The sequence below is a fragment of the Haliaeetus albicilla genome, chromosome 11, assembly GCF_947461875.1.
Source record: "Haliaeetus albicilla chromosome 11, bHalAlb1.1, whole genome shotgun sequence".
Taxonomy (NCBI): Eukaryota; Metazoa; Chordata; class Aves; order Accipitriformes; family Accipitridae; genus Haliaeetus; species Haliaeetus albicilla.
Genome location: NC_091493.1, coordinates 32,157,562 through 32,177,663, shown reverse-complemented (window position 1 = coordinate 32,177,663; position 20,102 = coordinate 32,157,562). Strand labels below are relative to the sequence as shown.

At 42.4% G+C, this 20,102-nt stretch overlaps 2 protein-coding genes across 5 annotated transcripts in view; one reads left to right on the top strand and one right to left on the bottom strand.

Moving 5' to 3' along the window:
• The window catches only part of TDRD1 (tudor domain containing 1), a 32,722-nt gene extending 21,441 nt beyond the window's left edge, over window positions 1-11,281 (bottom strand). Inside the window, exons 1-5 of the mRNA XM_069797035.1 lie at window positions 10,822-11,281; window positions 2,737-2,807; window positions 2,395-2,542; window positions 1,887-1,992; window positions 655-715 (exon numbers count right to left, since the gene is read on the bottom strand). Coding sequence (XP_069653136.1) covers window positions 655-715; window positions 1,887-1,992; window positions 2,395-2,542; window positions 2,737-2,799 — 378 coding nt within the window. The 5' untranslated portion in view covers window positions 2,800-2,807; window positions 10,822-11,281. The remainder of the gene's footprint in view (window positions 1-654; window positions 716-1,886; window positions 1,993-2,394; window positions 2,543-2,736; window positions 2,808-10,821) is intronic.
• Window positions 11,282-11,385: 104 nt separating this feature from the next.
• The window catches only part of CCDC186 (coiled-coil domain containing 186), a 39,899-nt gene continuing 31,182 nt past the window's right edge, over window positions 11,386-20,102 (top strand). The window contains exons 1-2 of one of the 4 annotated variants that reach the window (XM_069797032.1): window positions 11,398-11,521; window positions 12,328-12,422. The gene's annotated coding sequence lies outside the window, so the exon portion shown is untranslated. Of the gene's footprint in view, window positions 11,522-12,295; window positions 12,423-20,102 lie in introns of all 4 variants that reach the window. The other 3 variants (XM_069797031.1, XM_069797030.1, XM_069797033.1) reach the window with 3 other exon arrangements.

Genomic DNA, 20,102 nt, shown 5'->3' with positions numbered 1-20,102 from the left:
AGTTTTCTTGTACAGTGCAAACATGAGGCTAGTTGGAGGTTTGCACACTTATTCGCTTTCATAAGTATCATCCTAAGAAACCACGAAGACAGCAAAACGATCTCCTGCAGAAGGGTTCATAGGAACACTACAGGAAATGTTTGGCTGAAAGTAGATCAAGAGAGGCTTCAAAACATTACAAAGGAGAACTGCATCATGTTTAATTCCTGCTACAGCAAAGAAACAAAAGCTTATCTGCATCTGTTACTGTACAATACTACACTGAATGTATTTCTCAGATAATTTACAAGGCTCCAAGCATCAGCTCATGACCTATGCAGAAAACAAGACACCAGAAGTCTTCTGAATTGGACGAGCTACATCTACAAGCTAAAATATTTCTCTAGCAACATCATATATGTTTTGATTTTTAACTTTTTCACAAGTGTTTTTTCAAACAAAAAACAAATTGTCTGATAGTGTTGCTAAGGACTCTAGAAGTAACACATTTTTAATGCTTCTCCCAGTAACTTTTTATTTGAAGCACTGATCTTTCTAAAAGGAGTAGATTGTGATCTTTGGAACTTGTTCGTTTCCTGTACAGGTTAAATTAAGCATATTGCAACTAGCTCATAGCAGATCCATTCAAGACATAGTGAAAATTGTATTCTATACCTTAAGATAAACTCCCTTCTCAGTTTCAGCAGGTAACTTGCCTCCATTGTTACTACTTACACTGTAATCAAAGAAAAAGATATTAATTTTGAAGAATCAAAAAGAGACAAGTAGCATTCATAACACCTACTTGCAAATAGAACAAAAAGGCTGTGTTCATAGTATGTGGGTTTTGTCAACCCTTATTCGTCCTCCAAGAAAACGCAGGATTGCAAATTTTTTAGTTCCCTGTCATGCAACACCTGGTGTGTTTTTCCTGATGCCCTCAACAAAAAATACATTAATTTTGATTAAAATGGAGAAGAAATTTTACACTGTTGTTGTAGAGTTCTCCTAACACTGTATTCCCAAGCCAACCTTAAGAACTATAAAATCACAAAAAAAAAAAGTTGCTGTATCAGTTGATTACATAAGCAATACCCAGATAACATATATGACAGATTGTCCCTGTGTGTCCCCCATTCAGTCACTGTCACAAAACTTGTGGAAAAAAAAAAATCTCTCATAAACTTTGATTAAGGACACCTGGTTGCAGATTCACTGAACTGCAATCATCACTCCTTGCTAGAAACTGTCAGCTTAAACACCGAGTCACTCCCCTAAACTGTTCCAAAGTCAGCCAGTCAATTTGTACCATGTCACAACCTAATGGTGCTTACTTTAACTGAAACAGATCAGAGTGATCTCTTGAACTTCTAAACTGGCATGTCAAAAAGCAATACTGAGCAGCTAGAGAATGGCCTGGCTCAGATAACTTCTTCTAATTGGAGCTGTACTCAAAGATAAAACATCCATGAAGTTCACTGAGGCTACAGTTAGATTCAAAGGGCGCCTCTTCAGAGCCTGTTAAATGCAATCCATTAACCATGCCACTGCTGAAAAGTACAGTCTCATTTCTCCTCCCTTCCCTACGTCACTGACAGCAATAACAAAGTCATGTGACAAGCTGGTATTCTTCCTGCATCCTCACATAGCTCTCACGCAAGTAAAAATAATGCTTTTGCTTTAAGTCACACTACAGAACACCTTAAGTACTCCAACAATACCTTTCAAGTCACCCTTCTAAAGCAGCAGAGCTGAGTTTTCTGACAGGTATGAGATAACGCAGTACTAGCCCAAGAATAAGCAGCATATTTTACTGTAATAGTGCCTTTACATGGTCATTTAAGTTGTATTGGGACGGACATTGTCTTTCTGTAAGGATTATTTGGCAGAACTTTTAACAAACTTACTTCTCTTTAATTGGCTTGCATACAACACTATGTGCTGGCCAATCTTTTTTCTGACAATCTGCAGAGCAATAGTATATTTGCTTGCATTGTGAACATCTGAGGGATCCTAAAAAATAAAAAAAGTCAGAGAGAAACATCTATATCAGAAGAGACAACAGCTCTTAAGATACAGGCTCCGTGTATTATTTAATAACTGCTTTACAAGACGGTTCCACTACAGTACTAAGCACATACAAATAAGTATTTGTATTCACATATAGCCATCAGACATTACTGCCCCAGATGTCTCAAATTCCTTCTATATTTAAGAAGGAAAAAAAAAATATTTTTTTTTATTAAGGAGATGCTCTCTTCTGTTTATCAGAACTATGTTCTGAATAGTCACTATACTTGCATCTGAGAGATAAAAATATACATCCATTTTAAGACATGTCTGAGCAAACCTTCTGATCCAGTTTCACTGATAAATATACTATGCATCACAGACTACAGGACAATAGGCACTTACCAAACAGACTGCAATAATGGCAAGTCCTCATTTGAGGGGGTAATAGTAACGAACTGAAGAGACTCTTATCATAGCCAATAGAGAAAACATTCTCAGAGGAATATTGCAATTTCTTCGGCTTCTCATGAATCAAATCAGAATGTGACACCTGTGGAAGAAAAATCTTAAGTGATCCTTACTAGATAAAAAGCTGCCCATTAAGGTAGAATATTCTAATATACCAAAATGTAGCAAAGAGAATCAAAATTTCAAAGTTCTATAAAGAGCAATACATGCCGATCATTTCTGCTATCTAGAAATGCTCAAGAGTATTTGGGGCAATTATAAAGTGCAGTAACTCACAGTATTTCCTTTATCAGCTGCAGTTCTCAACAGCAAGTTCCCTCTACCAGTTATGCCTTCCATGGACCTTCCTAGAAGCAGAAGTATTTGCAAAGGGATCCGATTAACAATGCTAATGCAGGCCTGTGTTATGGAGTATTTGCAGTAAGACACAAGGCTCTTACCTACTCCTACTATTCTGCTACCATGTTGGAGCAAATGGAGATGCTAGGACCATGATACCCTCTGGAAGTCACTTCTTGTTATAACTTTGATTCTATGTTATTTAAACTTACCATCAGTGGTATTATGAAAGCAACAGTTTCACCGCTCTGTGCTTATCACTTGATAAGTCTTAATGTCCTCCATCGATAAATTTGTTTCAATTAGTGCTGTTCAGCATGTACAACAAAATTTACAGGATTTCCAATATCCATAGGGCAAAAACTCAGAATAGGCAATTTTACAGTAGCTGAAACAGTACAAGTTTCTTTCAATATTGTTGAACATGTGGCCTATGTTAAGTTTATACTTATGCATAGTTTTGTCACATCAGCAAGTATTCAAAAACAAAACACTCTGAAACAAGAGATTTTGACTTTCCAATGACTGCCTCACAAGCCTTGTGGTCTTCCCAGAGAGTTTATTCTTTAGCAAACAAGTCTTACAAGACAAACATTCAGCTAAGCCTGCATACCAATATACCAGGAACTATGTTTTTATAAGCGTACAACTCATTTACCTACAAAAAATTTGTTTCAGTTGTAGGCTACACATGCCGTTCGGAACTTTTTTCAGTGTGGAAGGCTTATTAGCCCAAGATCTCCACCGAGCCAACACAAAGCTTACATGGCCTTTTTTTCCCACCTGAAAGCAAGTTAATCTTGTAAAATTTGCCTAAGCTAAAACTCTTGCCTAACATGAAATCAAATTTCATGAACTCTCCAAACCCAAGATGGCTGCATACCAAGCTATCTCAGATCTCCCAGAATCATCTCCCCTCCCTCACAATTTGGGGTGAAAGAGAGAACACGGATCAGACAGTCCCAAGGCACTGATGAAGGCAAGAAACATTGCTGAGGGAACTCCAACTCCCACTGCACATATCTGTGCCAAATTCCCTAGTACTCCAATTATCCTGTTTTTTCAATTATCTGAAACATTCCAGCCCACACAAGTTTGGATAATTAGGAGTTAGCTGTATTTATAAGCCACACTCATACTGATTATGTTTATTGATAATCAAACATATACACAATTACAGAAGAACAAAGTCAAGATACCTTTGTCAAGCTTTGGACAAAGGCTCTCTTTTGTTGCACTTGTGATGCAACTAAAACTTTCTGTACCGTTTCTACACTTGGCAAAAAATACCCTGTATTGTTTGTTCACAAAATGCTGGGGTTTTGTTAGGTGTTTCAGAAACTCAGCCTCGAAATTGAGAGCTTTTACACTGGAAGTTGGCACCTGTGATTTTGCTGGTTTAACCTCCACAACAACTTTATTACATTTGTTCTTCATGTGAAGCAGTTCCACTATCATGTAAATGTTCACATCAGAGTATGAAGAAAGCATGGATTTAAAGATTAATTCAGGCAGGCACACAAAGTATTTTTAAGTCATGTTCTGAAGGTATATTTAAACATCCATTTTGGAAGGCTAATTCTTGACTGTCTATTTCTATAATCTGCACAGTAAAAAGTAAAATACTTTCTGCATTAAAGATCTCAACAACAAACACTCTCAACAACAAACACTCCAGATGAAATGACAAGAAGTCCTTCAGGAGATGAATGCACTGACGAGCAGCAGTGGCCGTCACCACCTGCACATTAGGTTTGCCGGACTCACACGAGATGTGTCTCACTCTAGATAAATCGCCCCTCCACTGAAGCATAAGCTGCACACACCAGCTCCTCCTGACCAGGAGCGCAGCCACAGGCCAAGAAGGCCCAAAGCCCTGGGACAACCACCAGCTTCTGAGTGGGCAGAGTCAATGCCTGAGGGGAAACTCCAGCACCTGGCTCTGTCAAAATGAACTTTTGGCACCTGCTTTCCAAACGTTAACAAGCAATATAATCACCTTAGATATAAAAATACTCTCTTGCTACACGATGCAGGTGAAATCAAATTAAAATGAACTTGCAAATAAAGCAGAGCAGTCTTTGAATTGACATTGAAGTCAACTCCACCACAAATCAGCTTTCGCAACTGAGTAGTGCCGGTACATGCTATTTTCATTAACCCAGATTAAAATTAAGCATCCCCACCTCACAGCCTCCAACCACGGCTCGGCAGGTGCAGGCCCCACCACCACCACCACCACCACCACCACCCCCCCCCCAGCCCCCTTCCTCCCTCAGAGCAGAGCTCTCCCCCAGCTCGCTCGCTCGCCCACCCTCCGCCGCCCGAGCTGCGCCACACGGGAGGCCGGGCCGGCACCTCACTCGAAGGCCGACGGCGGCTGGAGAGGAAGCACCGGCCCTCACAGGAGGAGAGAGGCGGCTCCCGCCGTCTTCCCGCCGCCGGCGCCACACTGGCCCCGCCCAGCAGGGAGCCCGCTCAGCGCGCGGCGGCCCGCAGGTGGGGCGGGGCAGGGCGGGGCGCGGGCACGTGCTGCCGGGCAGTCGGAGGCGGCGGGAGCCGGCGCGCGCCGTTGTCTGCCGCTCACCTGGCTGTGCCGCCATCTTACCTTGAAAGGAACGGCCAGGGAACACCCCCCCACACACACACCCCGGATTCGCGTGTTTTAGAGCGACCTGTGTGATTAAACGACAAGTAGAGGGGCTGAGGAGACGCCCAGCTGCGGGAGGGGCAGGTGGGTGGGTGGGCGCCTTAATTGGCACCTGCTCATCAGTACCCTGCTGGTCCTGGCGGCTGGCTGTGTGGTTTTTGCTTGAACTGTGGCATGGCTGTCAGAGCCCTGGCCAAAAAAACATGTTAGTCATAAATTGTATTACACCTGGCGTGTTGCAAGAGGCTGCTTTTATTTTATTACTCAAAGCACCAGTGGCTTTCTCAGTCTTCAGCAAAATTGCGTGACGGACAGTGAAACATCCATGGTTGCACTAGTAACCCCAGGCGTTCCTTGGGGATCCGTGTACTGTACTGCTCTTAGTGACACAACAAGATGAAAATAATTAAGAGTTACAAAATACTAGCTACAGAGAGCAATGAGTAGCACTGTCCTTAGCTCTTAATTTCAGAAAAACCTACAGGTTATACTCGCCTCTCTGACTCTGCCTGAGCAGCCTTGGGCTTCTCCTGACTTGGCCTGTCAGTGCTCCACAGCAGCAGGCATACCTGCACCTTGGGCCAAGTGTTCATAGTTCAGCAGCAGGAAAGGTGTATAGCTGCTTTCTGTAATTTCTCCAATAAAATCAAAATTCTCTCAGGACATCAGTTAGACAACCTTGTTTCATACAAATTCAGAAGCTGGCTGTAAGATCTATGCAAGAATGATGAAATTTGATACATCAAATTGATACATTTGTATTCTAAAATATTTGAATTTTGCCCTGCAGCCTGGAAAATACATCACTTCATCTTCCATTTCCAACCTATTCTCTGCTTTCATTTGTCCTTTCTCCTCTTTCTTTTCTATACAAGGTGTTTTCCCTTTCCTTCTTTTGTTTCCCATTCTCATGTCTCTACCTACGCTGGAAAACATACTTCATCCTCAACACTGCTGCAGTTATGCTACTACTTAGACATGCTCTCAGGTGTTTCCAGTGCTGTGCAATTAAACTTTCACCAAAATTAAATTAATCTGGTCTATTTTAGTGCCTACACTTTTGTACTTATTATTAAAGTGTATAAAATCCGTGATGGATTTTATTCTTACACATTCTGTGGGGCAGGGAATAATTATCTCTGTTCACAGAGAAGAAACTGAAGCACAGCTATTTTGCCTTCAAGTAATTTGGAATCTGGCTGTGATGGCATTTCAGTCTAAATCTTCCATGTTTAAGTCTAGGATCCTGTCTGCCAAACTATTGTTCCCTGCTGACCATTCTCAAAAGAAAAGGGAACAACGCATCAAAGGTTTGCTGAGTTTTTGCTAGGTGGTTTAGATACTCCCTACCAAAGTCAGAGGAAAGACTCTTCCTGGCTCCAATGAATCTCCAGCCCTCCGCTGCAGTCTGAGTAGAAGCTGACTGTATGGGAGGCTGCTCTGAAAGCAGGAGGGGAAATTAGGTAGGATTAGGTGGGATTTCAGGAAATCTATCTGCCAAGATGCCCAGCATTGCATATCAGAGTAGGCACAGTTGCACATGGGATGATGTGGGGAGATGGGGCAATTATGATCATACAGCCTCCATTACCTCCCTGCACCTTGTTCCTCTGTCCCCAAGATTAGCCCAATAATCCTCGTGCCTAAGCAGCACTAATGCTAGTGAGGCATTAAGAAATACTTCTCTGTCATTCAAACTTCTCAAAAAAGGAAAAAATTTAGACTGTGACTTAAAATATCCACGTTTCTATTACATTTAGCTGGCTAGCCATTTCAATCCCCCAGGCCTGCCGAATCAAAACAATGCTGCCAGTCTGAACAGTCTTTTGAAATGACACTTAATTAACACTATAGACTGTGCTGGAAGTATATTGACAGGATGCAATGAAAAGGAAAATCAAGTATCCCACTGGAGACAGAACTTTATCAGCAGGTGAACTGGCACAAAGTTTTCTTGCATTTAGAAGTTGCAAAGAATGATTGAGCCAGGGCAAATGTTGTTTTCATTGTTTTTGTTTTTTAAATGTCAGTCATTTGGGACTTCCCATGTCTCAGGATACAAGAAAGGGCAGGAAATGACAGCAGTAAAATTAATTATAAAAAGAAAAAATAACAGGTCTGGCTGCAGCGGTGGAAAAAGATAAATGTGAAGGAGTGTCAGAGGTAACTGGGGAGAGCGTTGTTAGCATGGAGGCTGATCAGAAGCAACATCACAGGAGCTGCAGGAGGTTGATGTGGCTTGCCTGCAATTTTTAGTGAGAGCTTTGGGCTTGCCTACATGTAGGTTCTGTAATAACTCTACCAGTGTGTCATTAGCTCTAATCTGTAGGATCTAAGGGCCCAGGAACAAGCTGGGACACCACTCTGCTACATGCTGAACAAATGACAGTCCAAACAACATACAATGAAAGTAGGTTTTTCCAGGTATAACATAGTCAGAGGACTTGCATAATCACAGTCACACTTGGGATTTACCATGCATAGATTAGACATGATCATGGTGGCAAGGCCTTAGCACTGGGACTGCAGCTTCAGCAGAGATGCTGTTCCTACCTCACACAGGGAGGGAAGACAGGGCTCCTGGGGCTTTGTGGATGGTGCTCCCTGAAGACCCCTGGCAAACCGTTCTTGCTTAGAATAAAATACTTCGACAATGAGAGTGATTCCTAATGAAGAAGGTAATAACTCTTTATGTAGTCTTGCCATGATGTGAAATGCAGGAATCAAATCAGCCTGCCGTAATTACATTATAACAGACCAGCCTTCTGACGAATGCAGAGGATGGGCGTCAGGCAACCTGGACTCTGCTCCCAGCTCCTCCTTGGCAATGCCAGCCATGGCCCTCCAAAAACAGTGGTCCCAGAGGAGTGGGGGGTATTCAGCACATATGCTGCTTCAGCCACCTTGTTGTTCTCCCTTGAAGTGGAATTGCTAACACTTTTTTAGTTGAAGGAGAAAGCATAGAACTGTAAGCCCCTTCAGTGGGCAAAGCTATAAAAATGCTATGTATAATTAACAAACATCAGCTGGAAATTGAGCAATTACATGAACTCTTGCTTTTCTTCTTCTTAGATAAGAAGGCACAAGCCTAAAGCCAGAACTACAACCTTTTGAAAATACGGGCCAAATTCTGCTTCTGCCTCTGCAATGCAGGCTTATGTCTGCAGCAGAAGTCTGTTGTGCATGACTGTCTGTATTTCAGATGATAAATTCTCTCACTCAGAAATTGTCTTCCTCAGCATTTGTACATGCCAAATGAGAGCTATGGCTGGCTAACTAAGAGGTACAGTAATTCAGTCATTCTTATTTAATATGAATGCAGACAGTTTGGGGAAGGGGCGCTCTCAATGTCTTGTCATTATCCTTCCCTAAGTATCTGTGGCTGCCTCCTGGAGATAAAATACTGTTCAGATGAAAATTTGGCCTAAGCACAGGTATTACAAGAATCAGAACTGTCTGACCATCAGTGCTGGGACTAGAGTCGTAGGGAGTCTAGCTGAGTACAAAAAAATCCTTTTTGCCTGCTTTTAAGGAAGAACTCCACTAACCAGGCTCAATTTTCTTAACCTGGTTTCAGTCCTGCTGAAAAAACCATCCAGAATAAAAGGCAAAAATCAGCTGAAATTCTGCCAGGTCTGGTGGGACCCACTAAGCCACACGATTAACGTCAGTGGGACTGCAGACAAAGTATACAGCAAAGCAGAAGCATAAATGTTAGAAGGACTGGGGCCGGAGTACAGTGGTATCTCTGCAGTTGCCTTTACATAACTGGAAGAGAAGACGAAATAAGAAGTATTTGGGCACTGAAGTGACTGTTACAGAGCAGCAAGGCTGGGTGAATTTTGCCGCTCAGGTGCAGAACAGGAGCTGGAGTGGCAAAGGAGCATTTCTGAAAGTAAAGCTTAGACTTGGGCTGCATGGCAATTAGCAAATGAGTGTTGCATGGCACTGCTTTCTGAAAATGGAACATGTTTTGCTTATCTCTATTCCACACCTGATTTTTTAATGTATTTTTAGCAATATGGAATGCACAGCATATTATGAGCAAAGCGAGGGTGAGATTTTTGCCTTCAAAGTATTATTTGGAGGTTAAAGCTGAGGCCACGAGTTCTTTCCACAATGTACTTTTCGTTTATGCTCTCACCTAAGTAATGTTTTTAAAGACATGTGCCTTCATCTGACTCCTGTGCTGCTTTAGAGGTGATGGCTAGGATATTGTTTAATTATCGGAAGCAGTATTATCTTTTCCCAAATAATGAACATGCAAAGGTTTATAGATATGATAGCTCTGACTGGTTTGTACATTGATTTTCTCTAAGATTCCTGTGTTATTTTTAAGGATCTGTAAAAAGGTTTCAAGGGAACATTTTCTAGGACCCCAAAATTTGCATTTGTGGCTCTGAAATTCCAAATGCCTGGAAAGAATAAGGAGAAAAATACCTTGCTCTGAAATAACGCTTCCAGTTAATGTTAATACATAAAGTTATGCAACACATTCTATTTTCAAAGTCATCCAAGGTACGAACTGAAGAAATCATCGCTGGGTTTTATAGGTATAAAGCATATAGGTATGCATATGGTTTTATACATATATATAAGTAACTTAGCCAAAATAAAGGAGCAATCTGATCTAACATCAAAGTTAGCTGTGCCTCAGGTAGAGGATTGGACTAGATACGCTCCTGAGGTCCCTTCCAACCCAAATTATTCCGTGATTTTAACTTGCTTTTCTATTGTCATGTTTAAGAAGTACCTGCAGGAAAGATGCCAGTGCCTAACTGTAGCTGATCTGCTATAGTAAATGCAAGTGTTTTCACTTAACAGCTTGTCTGCTAAGGTAGTTGTTTCGATTTATTTTTTTATGAAATAAATAAAATAAAGTGGCATTTATGGAGTGCTCTGGATTCCAAAAAAGCTTTGTGTTCCACTGAAAAATTGCTGCTCCCAGCACTGAAATGTACTCCAGATTTTTGATGCCCAGCAAATTTTTCACATTTTTTTTAATCCTGTCAGAATAAGGCATGAAGTACCGGCAGGTGTTAACTGAAGCTGGACTCTGTTTATTACCGTTGCTGGATTTACTCTTAGATGGCATGTGGGTGCAGAGGCTTTTGACATCGTGTGTGGGGGTTCGTTCTGGAAAAAGTAGATGTTTATTTAGGGAAGAAGAGACTCTATTAGTCACTACTTGTGTGCCAATCTTGCAAAAAGGGGAGGGAGGTACCTCTGTGACCATCTCTCCAAAAACTGTTGGGGTGAAGGATTCCTCCTATATGGCAGCGGTCTCGGGCAGCACCACAAAACGCCCGACACGAGATCCCTTGCCCAGAAAGGTAGTGTCTTTAAATAAGAAGAGAAAAAAACCAAACCACCTTCCCGGTTGAAGTAATCTTGACAGACGCTTTTCCGAGCGGTCTGGGGTGTGGAATCCAGCAGCTTCAGTTCCCGGAGCTGTCAGCACCCGCAGCTGAGGGCCCGTTTCGTCCCCGTCCACCTGAGGGAACGCACCGGCGGTCCAAGGGAGAGAGGGAAGGCGGCCGGAAGGGTCCGGCCGTCACCGCGGGCTGCTCCGGGCTGCTCCAGACGGCTCCGGGCCACCCGCAGGGACGGAGGCGCCTCAGCCTCTCCGGGCCACCGGGCTCCAGCGCCGGACCGCCCTCACCGCGAACGTGTGTGTGTGTGTGGGGGGGATTTCCTCTGAGGGTGAGACCTGGAGAAGAAGCCTGCTCGTCCAGGTCGCTGACGGGAGCGGCCGTTCGCCCCATCGCCCCTTCCGAACGGCAACGCTGCAGGAGCCGGCCCGCGGCGCTTCCCGCCCCGCGGGGGCCGCAGCCCGCCCGGGCCGACCCGGGCCGGAGGGAGGGCGCTGCCCCCGCCGGGCTCCCCCGGCCCCGCCCACTGCGGGCAGGCCGCCGGGCTGGCCCCGCCCCGCCCCTCCGCTGCCGGGCTGGAGCACCGCCCGCCGCCGCCATCTTTGTTGATGTGTCAGCTCGCCGGGACGGTGGCGGCCGGCGGGGCGTACCGCCGCCATGGGGGAGCTGCCGCCTTCCCTGCCGGCCTCGTAGCGAGCGGGTGAGGGAGCCGCGCCGGAGGGCGGGCGGAAAGGCTAGGCGGGAGGGAGGGCGGGAGCGTGGGTGCTTGCTTGCTGCCGGCCCCCCTCAGCCCTGCGCGGCCCCCCTCAGCCCTGCGCGGCCCCGCAGGCGCTGCCGGGGTCCCCGAGGGGGCGGCGCGGGGGCACCCGCGGCCGAGGCGGGACGGCTCGGCGCTCCCCGGCGGTGCTCGGCGGTGCCGGTGAGCCGTTTCGGCCGCCTCCCGCGGCGTGCCGGAGTCAGCGGGAGGTAAAACCCCGGGCGGGGGGGAACACGACGACGTGGCCGGCCCCGGCCTCGCAGGGGCCGCGGGGGCGGAGGGAGGCTTCCCCCGGGTGCCCTGAGGCGGCGGGGGCCGCTGCGAGGGGATCTGCCTGTGGCAGGTGGGGGCACTTGGCCGGCAGCGGTCGCGGCAGGTCTGTGGGTGAGGCTCGGGTTCCGCAGGGAGGAGAGGGGCGAAGTGGCATGAGGTCCGGGGCGGGGGGGGGTAAAGTCCTGCCTTAGCAGCGTCTTCTAAGTCAGGACCTCCCGAGCGGGTAGCTCTGTCTCCTGTGCTGGCTCGTAGTCTCTTTGTTTCTTGCCAGGTTTCTTCTCCAGGTTATTAATTAGGTTGTCCTGTTTCGTTGGTCGTATGTTGATTTCACTTTACGGTTAAATAATTAGATAACAAAACCCAGCAACTGTTACGCCAGTATGAAGGTTATTTTTTAGAGCCGGCCACAGTGTTGCGGTAGACTATGTGTCCTTGTTTTTGGAGGTGGTATTTGCAAAAGCTGCTTGCCCTTCTAGGTTTGAAAGCAGGAAGCTTTACTGCAACTTCAGCGAGATGATTATGATGTAGGCTTGCGGATTTTGGCTCTTGTCCTGGAAAATAGTCTGCACAGGTGAGTCCGATATGTGTATACTTCCAGTGAGACTCTGTGCAGACCAGGAGAAGATCTCTTGTGGAATTGAAATCTGTATGTAAGATTAGAAGTACGGTAGTCTGGTTTTATTGTTGATTTACTTTATCTTGTAAAACTGCTTTTCAGAAGTTAAAATGTTGCAAGCAGAATACACTAAAAAACCACATGTGACCAGTGTCCCCGTATGTTCTGTTGTATAAGAAAATTGTTGAAACAGCATGAGCTGCAGCTGCATTTTTATATTGACTAGGAAGTGCAATCACTCTGATTACTGTTTGGCATGAATGCTTATGTTGCCGTTGACTTTAGGAGGAGATGGTTAAGCTCTAGAAGTATGAGAAACTGAAAGTCTGAAGATGTTTCAAGAGACTGTCAGTTTGAAATGTCATCCATTTTATGAAAAAAAGTAAACTTGTTCTGTATTGTCTTTGAGTCCTCTTCTTTTTCTGAAATTCTTCAGTCATTCTTTCTTGCCTTGGCTTTGAAACAATATTTTCTATGATTCTATAAGACTTGATCTGGGGTTGTTGACAGATTTTTGTTAATATTGTGAGGGTCACTATTTCAAAGTGTTGAGAAAATGACTGAAGGACCAAATACCAAGAATGGTTTCTTTGGTCCTAATTAGCAGGGATGTTGCTTATCACTACCGAGGCTAATATTGAATTTCCTGAAGCTGGCTTTTTAAAGAGCTATGGAAAAAAGTAAATGCTTTTCTGGATGCAGTAGTGTTACCAAGCAGGACAAATATGTTAAAGCAGTAGCCTGCAACTTTTGTTAACATGTGGGCTCCAGTAGTTGGCAGTATCCTGTACTTAGTTCTGAGTTGGCTTGTTCTGAACTTACTTTCCTGTTACCAAAACCAAGAATTACCTGTAATGCTTTCCAATATTATCTCCAAGTTGTAGACCAAGACCCTGCTGCCTCAAATTGAGGGTGGGGGGAATCTCATCAGAAACAAATCTGTGTCAGAAGAGAGAAGAAAAACAGAGTTGAAGGCTTGATGCTAAAATTCTGAAAGGTGACAGTAGTGCTGTTTGTCGTATTTCATCAGTTGCTGAGTGGTGTAGGTGAGACTGGTTTTCTTTACTTAGAAGAGTAAGAGTTGTTCTGTGCTGAAGACATGCTACTAGCAGGAGATTACAAGTCTGTGCATAAACCCTTAAGTATCCAAGTCTCATTTGAAGTTCACAGTAAAAGAATGCTCTTGCTAGTATATTGTTTTCCCCAAGACATGAGCTTCGAACCTTGGGAATAGTATGACAAAAAATAACACTTTCAAGGTGTACCCCGTGACTTGTGTTGTGGTGGGAACAAATCCAGTCCCTCTTGTTAAACCTTAACTGATGAACTTAATTTTGGAGTTGTGCTGTTACTTGACTCTGTATGTGGAGTTAATATGACCATAATATTAACTACTTACATGAGATTGGTAGAAAACCTAGTGGTGCCTTGAAGGAATTGTTCAACTGTCTAACTCATGACATAAATGAAGAAAAGCAATGATAAAGTTTGAGTAAACCTTGTCTTCTAATGTACTTGACTCGTTAAAAGAATTGATAGTAATGCTGAGCTTTGCACCTTGACACTGTATGTAATCCGTGTTTATATAAAGTCAGATTTAAAAAGAGAAAAATAATTGATATAAGTATTAAACTGTTAAAAGCAAGGAAATCCTGAGAGTACCCAATGTGTATATGCACCATTCCACTCCCCTCCCTTCAAGCATGTGCATCAAAGCAGGTCTTTGTGTGAGCTGAATCAGGGAGCTGTGTCGTTATGCCTGGGCTGGAGGACTCTGTGTCCCAGTACACGGCCAGTTTTACCACTTGTACTGTGAGTCACAGTTGCCCTATCTGTATTGCAGTCCTCTAGCTTTTCTGTGTAGATGGGACCATGTTATGTTCCATCTTCCTTCTTGGCAGTACTAGGTGATACCCCAATAATCTTTTTTCTAAATTAGAGCAGTATCTTGTAGTTGGTCTTGGGCAAAAGTGAATTAATATTAGGAGAGCTAGTATAGGTGGGACTAAAGTGTGTTTCTTTTGTTTCCTATATGTGTGATCTGTAAATACAGGAAGGCCATCAGTGTATGCGACTTCATGGCCACCCTCTCTGTTTTGTATGGAATACAGGCAGTGCTGATCAACTTCATCTCTTCTTAAGCTGTTCTTTTTCTGACTTTTTCTTAGATGTTGTGATGCTTTTCATTCCAGTTCATCTCTTTTTATCGTTTCATCACTTCTAAACTTAGGTGGCTTGCTGCTCTGATTACCTCTATGTGTGGAGATGTAACCAAACACATTTCAAACAGTCCTTCTGGCTTCACGTTTATACATCTCAACGTTAGATTATGTAAAATACCTGGTTTTCTGGACCTTTCTATCTCAGTCCCTTTTGATTTAGTTGAAACCTTTGATTTGTCCCTCTACACAGCTGGTATACAGTAGAGCTGCTTTTTATATCTTTTCATGTAGAACAGAACTTCTTTAGCTGAATCCTCATTTCTTTATAAATTTCAGTTGAAAATAGAATTATCTCTAGGATTTAAGTTTCCCTCTTTTGCAGTGTTATCTGGTGGCATAATTCTTAGTCTAGGAAAGCCATTTGTGATGGAGTTCTTATCTCTATTTTGCATGATATCTTTCATAAGTTGGGTATTAATTGGAAACAACAGGAAATTTTCTTTTGCTAGTCAATGTGGTGAGCAGTAGACACAATTTGAGGATATTTTGCCTTAGAAAAAGAAACATAAAACCTCACCCAACAAGTGAAACAGAAAGGTGTGTTCAGTCTGTCCAGATTAGTTTAGGTGAAAGTATTATTAGGACTACACTACAGCTAACTGCTGACACAAATTGTAAAATTTCTCTTCCATTTTATTTTTAGTCTTATTGTCGTGTAAATTTTTTAGCAAGAGTTCTGGTGCAATGCCAACAGGTTGGCACTGACTTGGAAAAGCATTTTAGTTTGCTCAAATAATGATTATTGTCTAGTAAAGATGTGAGAAGTTCTTGAAGCGATGCATCTTGGGTTTTACAATGGACAACACAACTAGAAGAAGAAAAAAAAGTCATGCCCCAAAATCAGTTGTTTCTTCAGCAGTCTTGTTGGACTGTCATTGTACATGTAAGAGCATGTAAGCTGTCCTGCAGCTTCATCTCTTACCTGAGTGTAATAGGTTGGAAATTAAACCTGAATTGAAATGAAGTGGCAGTTCCTGTGATTTTTACCAGTTGTCCTGTTGTTAATGGTTACTTTAATGTATCTGTCTTAGGATGATGTGTTTAAAGATAATAGAAAGTAGTTATTATTTTATTATGATTCATCTAAGATTATGTTTCTAATAGAATATTTTGTAGCATGATATTTAAAGAAGAGGAGTAGTCCTTTGTGGAACAAACTGTTCAGACAAATAAATTATGGTCTTCCTAATAAATGCTATGGCATTTGTGAAGTTTTTTGCATGGAACTCCAAGTCTTTGCTGGTTGCTTCATACATGTGGGACTTGTCATGAAAACTCTAAAAATCATTATAATTCTCTTCAGTATTCTTCCGCCAGTAAATCCTAATTAACTCTTTGAAATAAAGTCCATCTCCAGTGATAGACTGGATTATATTGCATCTCGTGTTAACACTTGAATTTGCATTTGAAGACTGGCTAAATCACTTGTACTCTTTTTTTGTTGCCCAGGAACCTGCAAGAGGGAAGTGAGTCTGTAACTGAACTGTTCAAAAGGTGCTGATGTGCAGTTTTTGCTTCTCTTGGGGGGTATTCTGATGAACATCAGAACTTGTATCAAGAAAAGCCTTTTGACTGTTGAAACTTCAATCATATGGTATTTCATTTCATAGATGCATGAGTTGAAACATAAGGCAGTATAAAAAAAATCTCTTTACCAGGGCCTTTAGTCTATACTGCAATGATTGGGGAAAGAGCCAACACATTATTGAAGTATAAATGATAAATGTGGTTTTGTTAAAGTTATGTATTTGTCTTTGCTTCACGAGCTTTAGTAGCTGCTTACATGAAGAGAGGTGCTTCTGAGTTGGGGTTCTGCTTGAGTGTAATGAACCACTTGTAAAAATCAGTCTGTGGATTGGAATTTAATATTACATGTGCTTAACATGAGTGAACAGGAGACAGAGTTAAGTTGATTATGCATTTGCATGTATACTATCGTGTCATATTACTCCTTTTTAAAATCACAATGATTGTTGAATCACAACTTCCAAGGGATGAGTGTGAACCTGCCATCTCAGGATAGATATAGGACACTGCTGATCCTCCTTTATATGAATTTTTGAAAATCATGTCAGAAAAAAGGCACGTTTTGAAGCATATTGCTCAGTATGACTGAATTTAAAAGTCAGTCCTCAGTTGCATGCGAAGTAAATGTTAGTTTCTGTCCTAGCAAAAAGAGCTGAAGTTTCAGCTCATGTCCAAGTTGTGTATTTGCTAAAGAAGGGGAGCTTCTGGTGCTCAGTGCTTTTACAGGTCAAGACATGGAACAGTGTAAGACATGTAATGGAAGTTTCATTTGTAGTTGAGTCTGGGAGAGCAGTGTATGTCCATAGGTGTGTCTGGGCGTGTTGCTGAGAGCTTTAATTTGTAGTTGGAGGGCTGGAGTAATGGGACAATGTATTACAATGTGACTTGAGGTGTAAGAGTGAATCTTCAAAGTAACTGGAAAATGTGTGTAACTTCCTCTTGGAAATTCACAAGACTGCATTTTAATTTACTGTTGGGTGAAACAGAAAAAAATTCAGTGTTTTCTTCGGCAGCTATAAGTCCATGGGGGTAATGCTTCTCACTTTTAAAAGAAGTCTGTCTTCCAGACTCCCCAATTCTAGATTTAGCTGTTAGTTTGGATTTTTTTTTAGTAGCCTTTTTGTGTGTGTGTGTATGTCTTGATTTTTTTAATTATTATTTTTGTTATTGGATCAGCTTTGAAAGATTGCACAGCTTAGTTGATATTATTTATATCTTCAGCTATAACGCATATCAATGAACTGACCTCTTGATGTTTGATAGCTAGAGTAATGAAAGTAGGGGAAACAGTTTCTGGTATCTGTTGAGACCAGCTAGTTTCAGGTGCCTCAGTGCTCACTTTGTTGTCTGGAGAATTGCAGGTGAACAAACAGGGCAGTCGTCATGAAAGCATTAAATTTCTAACTGGTTTAACTGAGATAAAGATTTTTTTGTTCATCTATCACCTGGGTTATATACAGAGATAAACCCCACAACTTTCTAAATATGTAGACAAGCTGTACATCTGCTTTCCTAAAGCCAGCTTTGCCAAAACTGGAATGATTTGTACGTGTCTGCATCTGGCACCTCCAGTATCAGAATGAAGCTATTCTTTCCTCAGTTGCTCCCACAACATTGGGATCTGCTAGCAAAAAAAAAAATCTGTGTAAAAAAAAAAAAAAGATAAATGAGCATTCTGTTGGTTGAATTGGAGAGGAAGACACTGAAGAGCAGAGGTGTTTGAAGATAAGTTGGAATCTGGTACAGGGAACAGTAACACAGCACCTGAAATAGACAGCTGGTTATTTGAGTTATGTAGTGCTGCCCAAGTCTTCTGGTCTAGGACTAGGAAAAAGAAGTAGCGATTTGTTTTCACTGGGCAGGTTGAGGGTGTTAAGAGTAAACCCCTTTTCTAGCTATCTTCATAAGAAGCCGGCCAAAGGGCAAGCAGTGTCACTTCTCCCAGTAACTGACAGGCAAGCTGCACACTAAACCTGAATTGCATAGTAAAGGAGATAAATGAAGTTTAATTTACTTTAGTTTGCTGTGAGTTCAGAAACCAGAACCAATATGGAAGGTTAGTGAGTACTACAGAGCATTTGAGGAGACTATTGCTTAAGGGTGTTTACTTAGATTATGATGAATTTCCAGTGGAGCTTATCTTGAGAAGATGACATCTTCTCAAGCAAAATGAAGAGTAACAGCAGCAATTTTGTGAGTTATGATCCAGTGCAGTTTGAGAAAGAATCAGGAAGTACGGATCTCAAATGACAATGTAAAGAGAATTGCTCTGAAGCAATTTCAAGGGGCTTCTTTTCTAGTTAGGTTTTTTCATGTAAACATTTGGACTTTGCTTAGAGGTATGCAGTGTTTCCTTAGCAAGTTTAGAGCACAGACTGCAGTGGCAATGCAACTATATGAGTGCTGGGTGACATCCAAATAAGAGCGGTAGGGAGTTCCAGGAACTCGGGCTGCTTGTGTTGGTGTCACCAGATTCTTTTGTCACTTAGCTGCTTGCCTGGCCTGGTCATGGTACTTGGGTCCCTGCTGCCTGTTGGGGTCATCTGCCCATGAGCCATGGAGTGCTTCATCACTCCTTTCCTTGTCCCCCACCTACTCTCTGGAATGCATCATATCTGTATTACAGCTTTGGGTCATTTTGAGACTTTGGTCTATTACTTAAAGGAAATTTGAGTACTGTGGTGTGACAGATATGAAGTGGAAAGGGAAAGAGGATGGCTTTCTAAATTTAAATAGTACCTCTATTTAAAAATGAGCTTGTTTCGTGTCCTATAAAACCTGTCTGGATGCTTTCTACATATCCGGAGGAGAAGACCATGCATGGTCTTAGCTGATGATGCGAGAACTGTGTTTTCACTATTTTGTGGATTGCATGTATACTTGTTTGGACAGTAGGGGATTCCCTCTTCATCAGTGACTCTGCTACAAGGTCTCACTTAGGAGCACAGCTATGAGTGAAGAACATCTACCCAAAGACGGTGCAAAACCCGTTCTTGTTGAAAGGAACTGACACAATTGACTGCTACTGGCCATTATATTACATAATGCATGGTTCAATATGCCTGGTGTCCAGTGAACTGCATTTACTGTATTAACGTCTTGTTACTGCTCCCCTCTCAGAAGGTTTTGTGCCTCAGAGTCACTTACCTCAATGCTCTTCACTTTCTTTCAAAATCCACCCTGGTTTGAACAAGTTTTTGTATATGCACATACCTGTGAAGCATTAGTCCCCCCTTGCCTTTTTTGCCCCTTTCTCTGCAGTATGTTTAAGCTTTGTAGCTTAAATATATTTTTTCTCTTATAGCAGTGATTGTTATTTCTCAGGACCTTGACAGTCAATCTCTTTGCTTACAGAACAACCCCAGGCACACACTTCTGTCATTCTTTAATCTGTTTATTGTAAAAGAGCCCCATTGTGATAGTTACTAGGTGACAAGGCACACACTTTCTTTTTTTCCCTTGTTGTTAGTGAATTCTTCTAGGCAGCTACACCTCAGAAAATGCTTCCTATAGTTGTCATTTAGTGTGTTTAGATGTCATCTCGCATGTATTTTGAAATTGGGTGAAACAAAGTCATTTCCTCCTTGACTATTTACATGAGTGTTGATAGCTTGGGTCAAGCTATTTTATGAAATTAAATGCTAGCATTAATAGTGCATCTGCTTAAGGAAAGTCCTTTGTAGTCAGGGATTTAAAAGAATCATGTTTGTGCTCCATAAGAAGATTGAAAAGACAGGCAGTTTGAAATGGCATAATACTGAATTAAAATGTACCAGGTTCTCAGTGCATGCCTGTAATAACAGAATAGCAGGTTATAGCTGGGAAAGGATGTGTTCCTAATTAGATCTGTGCAGACAGTAGAAAGCATACAGGGAATTGCTTTCAT